Genomic DNA, 17740 nt, shown 5'->3' on the forward strand with positions numbered 1-17740 from the left:
CCCCTCACTCCCAACCCGCAGCCCCCTCCCTGTCCCTCAGCTCTGCCAGTGCCCCTCACTCCCAACCCGCAGCCCCCTCCCTGCCCCCGCAGCCCTGCCGGTGCCCCTCACTCCTGACCCACAGCCCCCGCTATCCCAGCCTGGGCTCACTTCAGCTCTGCCAGTGCCCCTCACTCCTGACCCGCAGCCCCTTGTGATCCCATCCCTGGGCTCCCCTCCCCCGAGCTCTGCCAGTGCCCCTCACTCCCGACCCGCAGCCCCCTGTTATCCCAGCCCCGCTCTACAGGGCTGTCCCTGACCCTGACGTCTGGGCCTCCCCACCCAGGTGCTCTGCTGGGAAAGTCCCATTCACCCCCTCCCCCCTGCCTCCGATCCCCCAGGGACTGGGCCAGGTGCCGACTCATCCCCTCATTAGCATGGGGAGACAGAGCCGCTGGCCCAGCTCCCGCCAGACGCCAGGCCCCACAGCTGCCCTGCGGGGGGGAGGGGGCGGGGGAAGAATATTAGTGGGGCGCAGGGGGGCAGAAGTGGGGACATACTGGGGGGCTGTAGAGGGCAAGGGGTTTGGTGGGGGGAGGGGCTAAGTGGGGGGATGGTATTCCGGGGCACTTGGGAGAAGGGTTGATGGGGGCAGGGGGAGGAGTGGGGGGGGCTGAGAGACGGGTGAGTGGGGGGAAGGCAACTCAGCTGGGGAGGGGGAATTAATCTCAGTGGCGCTTGGTTCCAATGTGGGGTCAGTCGGGGATCTGTGGGGCCATGACCCCCGAGTCCCCCCCACACACTGTTCCTCACGCCCCTTCCCTGCCCTCCCCCACCACCCAGCCCCAGCGCTGGGACAGGCCCTGGCCTGGCCGGTGGGGGAGGGGCGCGGGGACCCCGTGAGCTGGGGTGTGTCTGGGAGCCGGCGCTGGGTGCCCTGCTGCAGCAGGTAGCGACGTGCCCAGGCGTGCGGGGGACGTGTGGGCGGGGGGGCACCGGTTCCTTCCGCTGCCTTATATGGGCCTGAGTCACCCGCGGAGCAGCTCAGGGCAAGCATGTGCATGCGAGTGACCTTGTGCAAGCAGGGGTGTGCGTGTGAGTACACAAGTGTCGCTGTGGATGGTTGGGCGCAGCACATGGGAGCAGCTCTGTGTGTGCATGGTGGTGTCCCCAAGTGTGCACCGGTGCGTGTGGATGTACATGGGAGTGTGTGCTGGTGTGCACACGCGTGTGCATGGGGCATGTAAATGCGTGTGTGAAGGGGATCATGGGCACATGCGTGTATCTGTGCACTTCCATACGGGTGGCTGTGGGTTAACCCCCTTTCATCTGGTAGGGGCCCCAGCCCCTCCCTCTTCCCTTCAGAGGTGTACAGGACCCCAGGTAGGGGCAGGATGGTGCCACCCTGCCCTGCCCTGGGCTGGGACAAGTGGAGACAGGAAGTGTCTGGCTGTAAATCTCCTCCCTGTCGCTTCAATATCACTCCTGCCCTGTGACCCCGAACCCACCTGCCCTGGCCCCTTCCTCGCAGACCCTTCCGACAGGCCCAGAGGAGGGAGTCTCAGGGGGTGGGGATTTGGGGCACTGGGGGGCGGGAATCAGGCCATGGCTGACACCAGAAGCAGCAAATAAGGCTTGCTGGGAGGCTGGCTAGGAGTCAGGATTCCTGGGTTCTATCCCCAGCTTGGCCTCTCCTGCCTCAGTTTCCCCTCTGTAACATGGTGATAATAAAACATGCAGACTGGAGGGGAGAACCAATTTGGGCTGAATTGGAACCAGCCTGAGACTTGGACTGGAGCCCCTGGCTGTGTCACCCGTTCCTTCACCCCGGCTCAGGCCCGCCCCTGCGCTGGGTCGGGGCCGCGTCCTGGCAGAGCTCCCAGCTGGGTGCGGGTGTGTGTGTGTCTCTCAGACTCTGCTCCCTGCTCCGTGCCTGGCTCTGCTCTCGCCACTCCCTGATAACGGCCCAGCCCGTCCTGCCACTTGGGGCTGTCTGCAAACCAAACCCGCCTGGCCTGTTTATTTCCTGGCTAAACAATCCCAGCGGCGAGGCCTCCTCTGGGCACGGCCCGTCCTGAGAGGGCACCGCCCAGGCGAGTGGATCCCATGGAAGAGCTGGGCCCGGAGAGGATCATAAGACTGTGTGAATCTCCTGCCGAGCAGACTTCCCCTAGCCTTAAACCTAGGAATGAGGGTTAAACCTACACAAGCCCCACTCCAGAGGTGGCTGCATCCCAGCTCCAGACAAGGGATCCCTGTATAAACAGCCCCTGCGCTGCACCCCAGAGGTGGCTGCATTGCAGTGTCTGTGATACAAACGGTACCCCACAGGGAGGAGCGTGGGAGTGAGCAGCTTTTTAAGGAGAAGGTTTACCAGCCCCTGGGGGACCCAGTGGTGTCAGGGCTGTTTCTGTCACCTGTGAGCCTGGAGCACTTCCCAAACGAAGGCAGCAAAGGCCCTTTCCCACATGGGGAAGTTGAGGCACAAAGTGGGGAAGTGACTCACTTCACTTCACACCGTGAGTCAGTGGCAGGGCCAGGAATAGAACCCAGGAGTCCTGGCTCCCAGCCCTACGTCCGTGCTCTAATCCCCTAGACCCCATCACCCGCCTCCCAAGCTGGGGATAGAGCCCAGGAGTTTGGCTCCCAGAACTCCCTGCTCTAACCCACTAGACCCCGTCCCCCCTCAGAGACAGGAATAGAACCCAGGAGTCCCGGCTCCCATGCTCTTATCCCTAGACCCCACTCTCTTCCCAAAACTGGGATGAGAAGCCAGGATCCTGCCCCCCAGCATTACATCCAGGCAGGTCCTGCAGTAGTGTTTCAGCTGTCGAATACAACAGTAGAGTACTTTATTAAAATGCCATACTTACACCATCAAGTACCATAGTATTGTGTAAGCAGACAGGAGTGTATATTATCAACAATACACCAGCATGTAGGTAAAGCCCCCCAGAGTACTACAGTGTATAGTGCAGAGGAGCATAATAAACTGCAGAGGGATTGATTAGCTCATTGAACTGTACTGTAGGATATATTGAGGAATATTGGTGCATATGAGAGTATTGTATATACTGAGCAGGTACTGTAGTATGTTCTCAGCATGCTGCAGAGTACTAGATTATGCACGGATCGGGTCCTGTAGTATGTTCCGAGCATCCTGTGAAGTACTAGAGTATGCATAGATCAGGTACTGTAGTATGTCCTCAGCATGCTGCGGAGTACTAGAGTATGCACAGATCGGGTACTGTAGTATGTTCCCAGCATGCTGCAGAGTACTAGAGTACGCACAGATCGGGTACTGTAGTATGTCCGCAGCATGCTGCAGAGTACTAGAGCACGCACAGATCGGGTACTGTAGTATGTCCGCAGCATGCTGCAGAGTACTAGAGTATGCACAGATCAGGTACTGTAGTATGTTCCCAGCATGCTGCAGAGTACTGGCGTATGCAAGGATCAGGCCCTGTAGTATGTTCTCAGCATGCTGCAGAGTACTAGAGTATGCATGGATCAGGAACTGTAGTATGTTCCGAGCATGCTGCGGAGTACTAGAGTATGCACAGATTGGGTACTGTAGTTTGTTCCCAGCATGCTGCGGAGTACTAGAGTATGCACAGATCGGGTACTGTAGTATGTCCGCACGCATGGATCAGGCCCTGTAGTATGTTCTCGGCATGCTGCAGAGTACTAGAGTATGCACAGATCAGGTACGGTAGTATGTCCGCAGCATGCTGCGGAGTACTAGAGTATGCACAGATTGGGTACTGTAGTATGTTCTCAGCATGCTGCAGAGTACTAGAGCATGCATGGATCAGGAACTGTAATATGTTCCCAGCATGCTGCAGAGTACTGGAGTATGCACAGATCAGGTACGGTAGTATGTTCCCAGCATGCCGCGGAGTACTAGAGTATGCACAGATCAGGTACTGCAGTATGTTCCCAGCATGCCGCGGAGTACTAGAGTATGCACAGATCGGGTACTGTAGTATGTTCCCAGCATGCTGCAGAGTACTAGAGTATGCACAGATCGGGTACTGTAGTATTTTCCCAGCCTGCTGCTCGGTGCTGCAGCATCGCTGGCAGAGTACTGCAGCACACACTGCTCAGGAGCTGCACACTGCAGAGTTCTGTCCCTCGGCCTGCAGGTGAGCGTGGTTCCCACGGATCAGACACTGCAGCATTTAATCCGCCAACGGCCCAGCCGTGGAGTAAGTGGCCCCTGTGGTCCTCAGGGGCTCGGTGCAGGAGGATGAGTCCCGGCGCGCTGCACAAACGGGCTGCTGCCGGCTCTCCCGTGACCTAAGGCCTGCATGGCAGCTTGCTCCCATCGCACGCGTGGCCCCCACCTCACCCTACCTGCACCCGACCCTGTCCAGAGGGGCGGCTTCCGGCCCTGCTGGGTGAGCTGGGCGGGGATGGGCTCTTCCTGGGCTGGAGAGCTGGATCAGCTCCCCCGCCCCGCTCCAGCTGGAGGGGTCGGTTCATGTGAAGGGGGGGGATCCAGTGTAGCCACCTTCTCTACAGCTCCAGCTGCCCCCCAGGCCTTAGGGCCTTGATCCCCCTCCCCAAGGGCCCTGATCCCCAGCCCCCCAGCCCAACCCCAGGTCCCAGTCCAGGTTCTGTTCCCGACCCCCCATCACGGCTGAATTCACACGGGGGCACGGGGAGCCAGGTGGGGACCCCAGTGGGGAGCCCTCTGGGTTAGCAGGGAGGTCTTGGGTGAGTGTGTGCAGATGGAGGCGTGCGAGTGGTCACGAGTGTGTTTTGTCAGTGAGTTCATGTATGTGCCCACATGGGGAGGGGGCTGATGTGTGTGTAGTGTGTCTCTGTGTATGGTAGTGTGTTCATCTCTGTGTGTTTCAACCTGTGTGCCTTGTTGTGTGTCTGGCCATGTTTCTGTGTGGTTGTGTGTTGCTGTGTGTCTATATGTTTGTGTGTGTCTCTTATTGTGTGTGGATGTGTGTTTATGTGTTGCTGTGTGTCTGTCTCTGTGGTTGTGTGTCTGTCTGTGTGTGGCTGTTTGGCTCTCTATGGCTGCATGTGTGTGTGGCTGTCTCTCTGGCTGTGTGTCTCTGTGTGAGGTTGTGTGTCCCTATGTTTGGGTGTATTGCTGTGTCTCTATGTCTGTGTGTGGTTGTGTGTCTGTACGTTTGGGTGTCTGTAGGTTTGGGTGTGTTGTTGTGTGCCTTTCTCTGTGTCTGTCTAGGACTGTGTGTCCATCAATGTGTGTGGTTGTGTGTCCCTGTCCCTCGGTGCCTGGTTGTGTGTGTTTCTATGGCCGTGTCTCAGTGTCTGTCTGGGGCTGCATGTCCATCTCTGTGTGTGGTTGTGTGTCCGTACGTTTGGGTGTGTTGTTGTGTCTCTATGGACGTGTCTCTCTGTCAGCGTGTGGTTGTGTGTCTCTATGTGTCGGTGTCTCTCTGTGTGTCTGTAGGTTTGGGTGTGTTGTTGTGTGTCTGTCTCTGTGTCTGTCTGGAGCTGCGAGCCCATCAGCGTGTGTGGTTGTGTGTCTGTGTGTGTGTGGTTGTGTGTCTGTACGTGTGGGTGTCTGTCTCTGTAGGTTCGGGTGTGTTATTGTGTGTCTGTGTCTGTCTGGGGCTGCGGGCCCATCAGCGTGTGTGGTTGTGTCTCTCGCTGTCAGTCTCTCTGGCCCCGCCCCCTGTGACGCGCAGCCCTGCCTCGCGCGGGCCCTTCCCAGCACGCACGGGGCTGCCCGGCAGGCGGCGTCCGCGGCCCCACCCCGCGCGTGGGGCTCCAGCGCGGCCCAATGGCGGCGCGTTTCCGCCCGCCGGGCGCTATAAAGGCTCCGCGCGGCGCCGCCAGCAGCTGACTCAGAAGGGGACGGAGCTCGGAGCCCGATCGGAGCCGCCTGCTGCGCCCAGCCCGGTACGGTACCCGCCGCCTGTCGCTTCCGAGGGGGCTAGAGAGCAGGGAGCCGGGCCGATCGCCCGCCACGCGTGGGGGCTGCGCTCGGGGAGAAGAGCCCGGCCAGGGACCCCCCCGACACAGCCAGGAGGAAGAGGGGCGAGGAAGAGGGAGCGTTTCTGGAAGTGAAACCGAGCCGTGGACTGGTCTCGGGGGCGCCCTGGGAGGGGAGCCTGGAGGATCTGCCTTGACACCCCCCCTTTCACCGTACCCAGCTTTCCTGGCTCTGCAGCCCCCCACCCCCTGCCCCCGCTGTCTGTGTAGGCTGGGGCACCGCGTGCTGACCTGGGGTCGCGTGGCTGATGTGTACCAAAATGGAGCAGCCCTTCTATCATGACGACTCCTTTCTTTCCGGCTACGGGCGTGCAGAGCTGAGCGGGCCCCCGGCCTACAAGGCGCTGAAGCAGAACATGGCCGTCAACCTCCCGGAGCCCTGCCGGGGCCTCAAGGCGCAGCTGCACCTCCGGGGCCAGGCGGCGGAGGAAGGAGGTGCCTTCTACGCCCCCGCCGGCCTGCCCGAGGCGGGCGCCAACTCCTCGCTCAAGCTGGCCTCGCCGGAGCTGGAGCGGCTCATCATCCAGAACAGCAACGGGGTGATCACCACCACGCCCACCCCGGGCCCCTACTTCTACCCCCGGGGGGCCACGGAGGAGCAGGAGGGCTTTGCCGACGGCTTCGTGAAGGCCCTGGACGACTTGCACAAGATGAACCACATGCCCCCGCCCAACGTCTCCATCGGCGCGGCCGCCTCGGTGGCCAGCAGCGTCTATGGGGCCTCCCTCCATCAGGAGCCGCCCCCCGTCTACACCAACCTGACCAGCTACAACCCCGGCACCATGACCACCTCCTCCAGCTACCCCACCGCCAACCTCAGCTACTTGCCCCAGACCCACGCCTACGGGGGTCACTCCTTGGCCACCTCCCTCCCATCCAGGGTGCAGGTCTTCAAGGAAGAGCCTCAGACCGTGCCGGACGTCCAGTCGCCTCCCGTGTCTCCCATCAACATGGAAGATCAGGAGAGGATCAAGGTGGAAAGGAAGCGGCTGAGGAACCGGCTGGCGGCTACCAAGTGCCGGAAAAGGAAGCTGGAAAGGATAGCCCGGCTGGAGGACAAAGTCAAGACGCTGAAGACAGAGAACGCAGGACTGTCCAACACGGCTAGTGTCTTGAGAGATCAGGTGGCCCAACTCAAGCAGAAAGTCATGAATCACGTGAACAATGGGTGCCAGTTGCTTTTGACTGTTAAAATGCAATCCTTCTGAACCCCCCTCCCCCCCGTGTTATTTAAGAGACTTGTGTGTAACTGGACTCCCCGTTGGAAAGTTTACATGAACGTTATCTGGACTTCTGTCGTGTTCTCACACATTGGACCAAGCTGTGCATGCGACTTCCAAGACGATTCTCTGCCTCCTCCTGTCTGATGGTTGTATTATTATTTTTTTTGGACGGGAGGGGGTTGTATTTTGCTCTCTGCTGGATTCAGAATATGTGCGTATTGCCTACTATTGTGTATGTGTGAGTGTATTTAAAAACGGCGCAAACCAACAAACTTGTTGCATAGCTGGATAGTGCGGCAAGAGGTACTTCGGCACAGGGAACTGTGTGTCTGACTTAAGGGGCTAGGACTTTCCTTAACTTAAAACAAAACAGAACAAACAATCAATCTGATACTTGACATTGACCGAGAAGAGAAACTGATTGCCACACCGTAGAACTGCCTAGCCCACGAAAGGAAATACGGCTTCTTTACTTTACTTCTGTGGTGGCTTGTTGGTTTTTTTAAACAAAAGTCCTCGAATTTATTTTGTTTTGTGTGTTTAAAAATGTTTGTATTGGTGTTTTTTGACTTTTTATTGACCTTTTAATTTAAGTAAAAAAAAAGTGTTCTCTAAGTGCCTGTCTGAGGTTTTGGTTTTGTTTTAAATCCTTTTTGGCCCTTAAATTATTTCAAATGGGGGAAGGTGGAGGGGGGGATCATGTTGTTTGATCATAAAACAGGATTTGTTCTGTATTTTTAAGTGAGTTTTTTACATTGGAAAGGTTTAAACTAGACGTGTTTGCTGTCAGTACCCTTCACATCTTTCTCCAGGGCTCCCTGTGTGTATATATTTCTATCGTTCAGTGATCATTCCTTACCACGTCTTGTTTTTTGGGGTGGTAGCCTGTGGGGCTCTGCCATGGGCCGGGGCCTCAGGGTGCTGTACAAAATGTCTACCCCCACCCCAGCTTGTAGGAGGCATTTCTGGCAACTTCTCCCAGCCTGAGTGGATTGGATGTGTCTCAGCTGATCTGTGCTGTTTTCCTCCCACTCTGGCTCCAGGGCCTCTGTTTTCCAAGAGCTCACCCTGGCTGAGTCCCTGGGGCTCCTACAGCTGGAAATCACCCTCTAGCTCGTCCCCCATCCTGTAACACCCCCCCCCCTCGCTGCCTGGCGCTTGCCCTGTGGGTCTGATTATTGGGGGGGGGGTTATTTTTCTCCCCCTTCCCCCACCTCTGATGTCAGACCGCAGCGCTCTGGAGCCCCTGCGCGGCTGTTTTCGCCCAAGGACAGGGTTAAAAATTCCCCCTGCGCTGCGCTGCTTCCCCCGCCCGGCTCGGGCGCACGCGAAGGGGGCGGGCGGCAGGCGAGGGGAAGGGTTTTCCCAGTGACGCAAGGGAAGATGCCCATATATGGGCACGGGCCGGCGAGTGACGTGCCCGGGCTCGGGGCCCCGTTCCGGGAACCCCCGCCCACACCGCCTGCCGGGCAGGGCGGGGGGGGGCTCGGCCTGTCTTCGTTTCCAGCCAAGGCGGCAGGGGGCGGGGAGGGGTTTTTCCCAGGGGCCGCGGGGGAGCGGCCCTGGGGGCAGCTGGCTCGAAACGAGCCCGTTCAGTTCCAGGCCGGGGCTTTTGAGAAATCCCCCCCCCGTGGTGGGGAGGGGGCAGGAGGAGGCTTTGCCAGGCTCCCCCCCCTTAAAAAAAGAGAGACTCCCCCCCCGCCCCTCCACTGGTGAATTTCTGTCAGCTGAGCCAGGAAAGATCCAGCCACGATCCCACAGCTCAGATCAAAGGCAAAGAAAAGTTTTTCCTGACTCTGGAAGTTGCTGGGGGGGAGTTGTTTTTAGAGGTGTCGAGGGAGCAGCTGAAGCACCCACCTTTTGAGATGGGGCAATACTAGCTGCATTACAGTAGCACCCTGCTTTGGGGGGGATATTAGGTGTACAATGGTAGCATCCCAAGGTGCGAGTGGGGTCCCACCAGAACACTGCACACAATCAGAGGGAAAACGTTTCCAGGTGCTGGGGCATGAGCCTGGGGAACTAACTGCCACAGGAAGTTGTTGGGGCCAAGAGCTGAGCAAGAGTCAAAGAGGGGCTGGAGGAGCCTCTGGATCCCAGGCCTGAAGATTTAGTGCCGGGAGATAGAGGCTGGGGGAGGGTGTAGGCCCCGTTTAGCAGGAATGAGATCTGCACTGGGGGAGGGGCTGTTTTCCCCACATCTGTCTGCTGAGGGGTTCTTACCCCTCTCTCCAAAGCAGCTGCTGCTCCCCTGTTGGCCACAGGACAGCAGGGGAGTGAGAGGCACCCCCCTCCCACCAATAATAGAGGTAGATGCAGGAAGGGATTATCACCTCCCATTCCAGAGAAAGGGGGAAACTGAGGCACAGGCTGGTGAAATGACTGAACCAAGGTCACAGATGGACATGGTGGGCCGAGTCCCAGTGAGCCCCCAGAGGCCTGGGCCCTGGCTGATCACTTGGGGTGGGACTGTTCATTCTTGGGGGCAGCAGATGTTCACTGGCTGGGCAAGCCCCCACAGACAGGCCAGAGGCTGGCTCCCGCTGGCCTTAAGTGATGGTTCAGGACCCCATGGCCAAGCCTGATAATTCCATGTGCCACAAGCCTGCTAGAAACCCCCTACCCACAGGGGGCTGGCAGGATGTGACAGCAGAGGGGGGCACTCAGAACACAATAAGGGATGTGGGGGAGGGTGCCAGCTGACCCAGCACACTACACACACAGGTGTGAAGAGGGATCAAGGTAGAGGAGGTGGCAGCTGGCTTTGGGGTGGATCCGGTTGGGTGGGGTCCTTCGGTCTCTGGCTCTGGGGTGGGGGAGGTCTGGGGGACAGTAACCCTTTATTTGCCAGTTTGGGGTGTTCTCAGCATAGCCCCCTGCTGCGTGACAGCACGAGGCAGCTTCAAAGCGGTTCCTTGGCAGCAGCTGGTCCCCAAGGCCCGTGCAGCGTGCTGGCAGCGGTGTGAGTTTGTGGGGGAACGGGAGGGAGATCAATAGGGTTGCTGTGAGTCACCGATGACACAGGCAGTTGCTGCACCAGCTTCCCCCACACAGCAAACCTCAACACCAACCCCCACCTGCAGCCCCCCCCAACTCTCCAAGTGCCCCTCATGCCCGACCCCCAGCCCCCTCTGCTAGCCCAGCCCTGGGCTCCCCTCAGCTCTGCTGGTGCCCCTCACTCCTGATCCACAACCCCCTCTGCTGTGCCAGCCCTGGGCTCCCCCCAGCTCTGCTGGTGCCCCTCACTCCTGATCCACAACCCCCTCTGCTGTACCAGCCCTGCCCCACCCAGCTCTGCCAGTGCCCCTCACTCCCGACCCCCACCCCCTGCTGGCCCAGCCCTGGGCTCCCCGCAGCTCTGCCAGTGCCCCTCACTCCTGCCCCCCACCCCCTGCTGGCCCAGCCCTGGGCTCCCCCCAGCTCTGTCAGTGCCCCTCACTCCTGACCCCCACCCCCTGCTGGCCCAGCCCTGGGCTCCCCCCAGCTCTGTCAGTGCCCCTCACTCCTGACCCCCACCCCCTGCTGGCCCAGCCCTGAGCTCCCCCAGCTGATGCCCCTGAATTGCTCAATCCCCGCCCCCGCCCCGCACTAGCCCAGCCCCGGCTGCCTGCAGACGCGCTGGGTGGGACGCAGAGGCTCCAGGGCCGAGCTGGGCGTGCCGGGAACGGGAACAGCCTGTGCCGGGAGCTCCGGCCAGCGCGGGGGTGGGAGCAGCGCCCAGGGACGTGAGCAGGAACACACAGCAGCTGCACGCGCCCCTCCCCCGGCATCCACCTCCCGTACCCCCCATCCATCCCTCCCCCACCCCTGCACACCCCTCCCCCTGCGTTCACCCCGTAACCCCCGCATCCACCCCTCCTCCTGTACACCCCCCATACCTCCCTCTTCCTGCATTCACCCCTCTCCCTGTACACCCCTGTACCTCCCTCCCCCACCCCCTGCACCCCCCTGCACACGCCCGTACCTCCCTCCCCCACCCCCTGCACCCCCCTGCACACCCCTCCCCCTGCGTTCACCCCGTAACCCCCGCATCCACCCCTCCTCCTGTACACCCCCCATACCTCCCTCTTCCTGCATTCACCCCTCTCCCTGTACACCCCTGTACCTCCCTCCCCCACCCCCTGCACCCCCCTGCACACGCCCGTACCTCCCTCCCCCACCCCCTGCACACCCCTGCACACCCCTCCCCCTGCGTCCACCCCCTGTACCCCCCTGCACACCCCTCCCCCTGTACACCCCCATACCTCCCTCCCCCACCCCCTGTACCCCCCTGCACACCGCTCTCCCTGCGTTCACCCCGTAACCCCTGCATCCACCCCTCCTCCTGTACACCCCCCATACCTCCCTCTTCCTGCATTCACCCCTCTCCCTGTACACCCCTGTACCTCCCTCCCCCACCCCCTGCACCCCCTGCACACCCCTCCCCCTGCGTCCACCCCCTGTACCCCCCATCCAACCCTTCCCCCTGTACCCCCCTGCACACCCCTCCCCCTGTACACCCCCATACCTCCCTCCCCCACCCCTGCACACCCCTCCCCCTGCGTTCACCCCGTAACCCCCGCATCCACCCCTCCTGTACACCCCCCATACCTCCCTCTTCCTGCATTCACCCCTCTCCCTGTACACCCCTGTACCTCCCTCCCCCACCCCCTGCACCCCCTGCACACCCCTCCCCCTGCATCCACCCCCTGTACCCCCCATCCAACCCTTCCCCCTGTACCCCCCTGCACACCCCTCCCCCTGTACACCCCCGTACCTCCCTCCCCCACCCCCTGTACCCCCTGCACACCCCTCTCCCTGTACACCCCCATACCTCCCTCCCCCACCCCTGCACACTCCTCCCCCTGCCTTCACCCCGTAACCCCCGCATCCACCCCTCCTCCTGTACACCCCCCATACCTCCCTCTTCCACCCCCTGTACTCCCCTGCACACCCCTCCTCCTGTACACCCGCCTGTACCTCCCTCTTCCTGCATTCACCCCTCTCCCTGTACACCTCTGTACCTCCCTCCCCCACCCCTGCACCCCCCTGCACACCCTTCCCCCCGTCCACCCCCGTACCTCCCTCCCCCACCCCCTGCACCCCCCTGCACACCCCTCCCCCTGCGTCCACCCCCTGTACCCCCCCACCCAACCCTTCCCCCTGTACCCCCCTGCACACCCCTCCCCCTGTACACCCCCGTACCTCCCTCCCCCACCCCTGCACACCCCTCTCCCTGCGTTCACCCTGTAACCCCCGCATCCACCCCTCCTCCTGTACACCCCCCATACCTCCCTCCCCCACCCCCTGTAGCCCCTGCACACCCCTCCCCCTGCATTCCTGCATCCACCTCTTCTCCTGTACACTCCTGTACCTCCCTCCCCCACCCCCGTACTCCCCCTGAACACCCATCCCCCCGCATCCACCCCTCCCTCCTGTACACCCCCATACTTCCCTCCTCCACCCCCTGTAGCCCCACATACACCCCTCCTCCTGTACACCCCATACCTCCGTCCCCAATCCCCTGTACCCCCCCTGCACACCCCTCCCCCTGCATCCACCCCCGTACCCCCGCATCCACCCCTCCTCCTGTACACCCCCGTACCTCCGTCCCCAATCCCCTGTACCCCCCTGCACCCCCCTCCCCCTGCATCCACCCCCATACTCCCGCATCCACCCCTCCTCCTGTACCCCCTGTACCTCCCTCCTCCACCCCCTGTACCCCCTCTGCACACCCCTCCCCCTGTACACCCCGTACCTCTCTTCCTGCATCCACCCCTCCCCCTGCATCCACCCCCTGTACCCCCCCTGCACACTCCTACCCCAGCATCCACCCCCCATACCCCAGCACCTCCCTCCCCTACCCCCTGTACCCCCCTGCACACCCCTCCCCCAGCATCCACCCCGTACCCCCGCATCCACCCCTCCTCCTGTACACCCCCGTACCTCCGTCCCCAATCCCCTGTACCCCCCTGCACCCCCCTCCCCCTGCATCCACCCCCATACCCCCGCATCCACCCCTCCTCCTGTACCCCCTGTACCTCCCTCCTCCACCCCCTGTACCCCCTCTGCACACCCCTCCCCCTGTACACCCCGTACCTCTCTTCCTGCATCCACCCCTCCCCCTGCATCCACCCCCTGTACCCCCCTGCACACTCCTACCCCAGCATCCACCCCCCATACCCCAGCACCTCCCTCCCCTACCCCCTGTACCCCCCTGCACACCCCTCCCCCAGCATCCACCCCGTACCCCCGCATCCACCCCTCCTCCTGTACACCCCCGTACCTCTCTTCCTGCATTCACTCCTCCCCCCGCATCCACCCCTCCCCCTGTATCTCCCTCCTCCACCCCCCTGTACTCCCCGTGCACACTCCTCCCCCTGTATCCACCCCCTGTACCCCTGCATCCACCCCTCCCCCTGCACACCCCCACACCTCCCTCCCCCCGCATCCACCCCCTGTACCCCCCCTGCACCCACTCCCGTACCTCCTTCCTCTCGCATCCACCCCCCCTGTACACCTCCTGTACCTTCCTCATCCACTCCTCCCCCTGCATCCCCCGCATCCACCCCCTGTACTCCCTGCATCCACCCCTCCCCCAGCATCCACCCCTCCCCCGTACATCCCCCATTCCTCCTGCATCCACCCCTCCGCCTGTACACCCCCATACCTCCCTCCTCCCGCATCCACCCCCTGTACCCCCCCTGCATACTCCTCCCCCTGCATCCACCCTTGTACCCCCCGCATCCACCCCTCCCTCCATACACCCTTCATACCTCCCTCTTCCCGCATCCAGCCCCCATGTACACCCCCTGCTCCTGCATCCATGCCCTGTACACCCCCTGCACACCCCTCCCCCAGCATTCACCCCCGTACCTCCCCCTTCCGTCCCCTGCACCCCCGCATCCACCCCTCCCTCTGTACACCCCTCGTACCTCCCTCTTCCTGCATCCACCCCTCTGTACACCTCCCCATGTACACCCCCTGCTCCCACATCCACCCCCATTTACACCCACTCCTCCTGCATCTATGCCCTGTACACCCCCTGCACACCCCTCCCCCAGCATCCACCCCTGCACCTCCTTCCTCCCGCATCCACCCTCTGTACCCACCCCCACATCCACCCCTTCTCCTCCTATACACCCAGGTACCTCCCTCTTCCTGCATTCACCCCTCCCCCTGTACACACCCCTCCCCACATCCACCCCCTGTACCCCTCCTGCACACTCCTCCCCCAGCATCCACCCTGTACCTCCCCCCTCCCGCATCCACCCCTGTACCTCCCTCTTCCATGCCCCTGTGCACCCCCTCCTCCTGCATACATCCCCTCATGTACCTCCCTCTTCCCGCATCCACCCCTCCCCCAGCATCCACCCCCGTACCCACCCCTCCTCCTGTACACCCCCTATGTACCTCCCTCTTCCCGCATCCACCCCCGTACCCCCGCATCCACCCCTCCTCCTGTACACTCCCTATGTACCTCCCTCTTCCCGCATCCACCCCTCCCCCAGCATCCACCCCCGTACCCCCGCATCCACCCCTCCTCCTGTACACCCCCTATGTACCTCCCTCTTCCTGCATCCACCCCTCTGTACACCTCCCCATGTACACCCCCTGCTCCCACATCCACCCCCATTTACACCCACTCCTCCTGCATCTATGCCCTGTACACCCCATGCACACCCCTCCCCCAGCATCCACCCCTGCACCTCCTTCCTCCCGCATCCACCCTCTGTACCCACCCCCACATCCACCCCTTCTCCTCCTATACACCCAGGTACCTCCCTCTTCCTGCATTCACCCCTCTCCCTGTACACACCCCTCCCCACATCCACCCCCTGTACCCCTCCTGCACACTCCTCCCCCAGCATCCACCCTGTACCTCCCCCCTCCCGCATCCACCCTGTACCTCCCTCTTCCATGCCCCTGTACACACCCTCCTCCTCCATACATCCCCTCATGTACCTCCCTCTTCCCGCATCCACCCCCGTACCCCCGCATCCACCCCTCCTCCTGTACACTCCCTATGTACCTCCCTCTTCCCGCATCCACCCCTCCCCCAGCATCCACCCCCGTACCCCCGCATCCACCCCTCCTCCTGTACACCCCCTATGTACCTCCCTCTTCCCACATCCACCCCTCCCCCTGTACATCCCCTGCTTCTGCATCCATCCCCTGTACCCCCCTGCACACCCCTCCCCTGGCATCCACCCCCGTACCTCCCTCTTCCCGCATCCACCTCCTGCAGGGCCACCCAAAGGGGACAAGTGGGGCAATTTGCCCCAGGCCCTGCAGGGGCCCCGCGAGCCCTGGGCCAGCCGTGGTCCGGGTCTTTGGTGGCATTTCGACAGCGGGGGGCCCCCTCGGTGCTGCCAAAGGCACAGAGCGACTGAAGGGCCCCACACCACTGAAATCCCGCTGAAGACCGGGACCCCCGCCGGGTTAATATAAGCCCTGCAGCTCCCCCACTTTGTGCCAGGCCCCCTGAATCCTCTGGGAAACCCTAACGCCCTGTACTTCCCTCCTCCCACATCCACCCCCTGTATCCACCCCTCCCCCATACACACACTCTCCTCCCACATCCACCCTGCGTACACACCCTGCTCCTACATCCACCCCCTCTTCCCATATCCACCCCCCATGCCCCCTGCATACCACCTGTGTACACAGCCTACTCCCACATCCACCCCAATCCACCTCCCTCCTTGTACTCCCCCCTCCCCCGCATCCACCCAACCTACACCCAGCCTGTACAGCCCCTCACCCCACATTCACTCCTCCCCCATAAAACCCCCCCAAATCCCCCACCAACCCACCCCCTCCCTGTACACACCCTTCCCCCTGCATCCACACCCCCCCATGTACTACACACCCCTCCCCCTATCCTCCCACATCCACCTGTCCTGTACACCCCCCTGCCTGCCTACACACACCTCAACACGGTTCCTGCCCCCCCATACATTCTTTCTGCACCTACATTGCAACATCCCTTGCCCCCCTCCTTCCACCTGCAGGCTCCTCCTCTCTGCCCCCCCCCCCACGCCAGGCTGATGCTGCCAGCTCAGACCCAGCCCAGGGACAGACCCTGACTGGCCCCAGGAGAAGGGTGATGGGAACACACCCTGTGTGGCTGAGAGGGGGTTAAGGGCTGTAGGTGCAGTCGGGTGTGTGGATGGGGTGAGTGTGCAGGGCACCCAAGGGGGCTGGGTGCAAAGGCCAGTGCTGGTGCCCGGGGCCGTGGGCAGAGAGATGTAGCTGCAGCTGGGTGTGTGTGTGCCGGGGGCGGCTGTGTACACAGCTGGATGCAGTGACGCTGTACCACCCTGTCCGGGCACGCAGGCTGCCGGGCCACTTCCCAGCCCTCTGGCCCTGGGGGCAGCCCAGCCCTCGGCCTCAGGCCAAGCCGAGCCCAGCCTGGGGAGCAGCACTAATGCAAGGAGCTTGGCTGGTATCAGAGCAGCTGGGGAACATGCTGTCCCAGCCAAGAGAGCACCCCCATACTAGGACCAGCAGTGACCCAGAGACAAGAGCCCCCCCTGAGCCCATCCCATCCCTCTGAGCTCGTACCCTCTACCCAGCCATTGCTCCTATCAGAGGGCTGCCTGCACCCCAACTCCCGGCTCTGAGCCAGTGTCCTAGTCTCCCTGGCCCCCTTAGACTGTTCAGCCCCAAGGAAGGCCAGCTCAAAGGGGCAGGAAATGGGGCCCAGGGGATGAAATCACAGGCAAATCCCAGCTCATCTCCTCCAGGCCCAGCTCTGGCTGGTGTGTGTGTGTGGGGGGGGAAACAGATGTGCCTGGTTCATCCATCTCTCCCAGCAGGGCCGCTGCCAACAGTGTCTGGGGGGACCAGGGCAAGGTGCCCCCATACCATGTCCCAGGGCTGGCTGCAGCCCCTAATACCAGCTGTCAGAGGGAAGGGATGGGGGTGGCAGGACTCCTGGGTCCCCCCGGGGTAGTCAGAGCTCTGTGGGGCAGGGAGCAGCTTGAGGATGGCGTCTTGGTGAGCAGATGGCACCCCCTGCTGGCACAGCACCAACCTGGCCAGCCACAGCCTGAATGAGGCCTGGGCAGATGGGGTGTGGAGGCTGGACATGCCTGTTGAGTCTCTTCCCCCAGCATCAGGAGGCTGGGTTTAAGGTGGGGGGGGAATAGATGAGCTGTGCCCAGCTCCTGCTATAAGCTATGCTTAATCCCCTGCCCCCACCCCAACACTCCTCAATGCCCCATCCAGCTGCCCCCACCATGCTGGATCCCAGCCCCCTCACCCAAGAACCTGGCAACACTGAGCCAGGACCCTCTGGGACCAGCAATCCCTGCTCCTTCCAGCCTGGGGGCAGCTGTGCTGCAATGAAGGGAGGGAGGCCAGCCAAGAGCCTTCAGGGGGTCTCCCCCGAGCAGAGAATCCCAGGCCCTGCAAGTGGCTCCCCCCCAGAGCAGGCTGACCCTGATGTTCTGGGAGCCTCCCCAGAGCTGGCTGCACACCAAGGAGCAAGCAAGATGCAGCCGACAGCACCACCTAGTGGTGTGAGGTGCCATAGCCTGGGGTCCATCACAGGTTGGACTTATCCACAGGGGACA

The 17740-nt window shown here is 61.9% G+C and overlaps 1 protein-coding gene across 1 annotated transcript; it reads left to right on the forward strand.

The window, feature by feature from the left end:
- Positions 1–5798: 5798 nt before the first annotated feature.
- JUNB (JunB proto-oncogene, AP-1 transcription factor subunit) lies at positions 5799–7792 on the forward strand. The gene has a single exon (XM_050925115.1). It carries the CDS (start codon positions 6207–6209, stop codon positions 7164–7166), a length of 960 nt encoding a protein of 319 aa, XP_050781072.1. The 5' UTR covers positions 5799–6206; the 3' UTR covers positions 7167–7792.
- Positions 7793–17740: the final 9948 nt, after the last annotated feature.

Source organism: Gopherus flavomarginatus, chromosome 16 (genome assembly GCF_025201925.1).
Source record: "Gopherus flavomarginatus isolate rGopFla2 chromosome 16, rGopFla2.mat.asm, whole genome shotgun sequence".
Lineage (NCBI taxonomy): Eukaryota > Metazoa > Chordata > Testudines > Testudinidae > Gopherus > Gopherus flavomarginatus.

What these genes read in the sequence shown, in the direction of transcription:
- JUNB (XM_050925115.1), top strand. Translation starts at nt 6,207, where the DNA reads ATGTGTACCAAAATGGAGCAGCCCTTCTATCATGACGACTCCTTTCTT.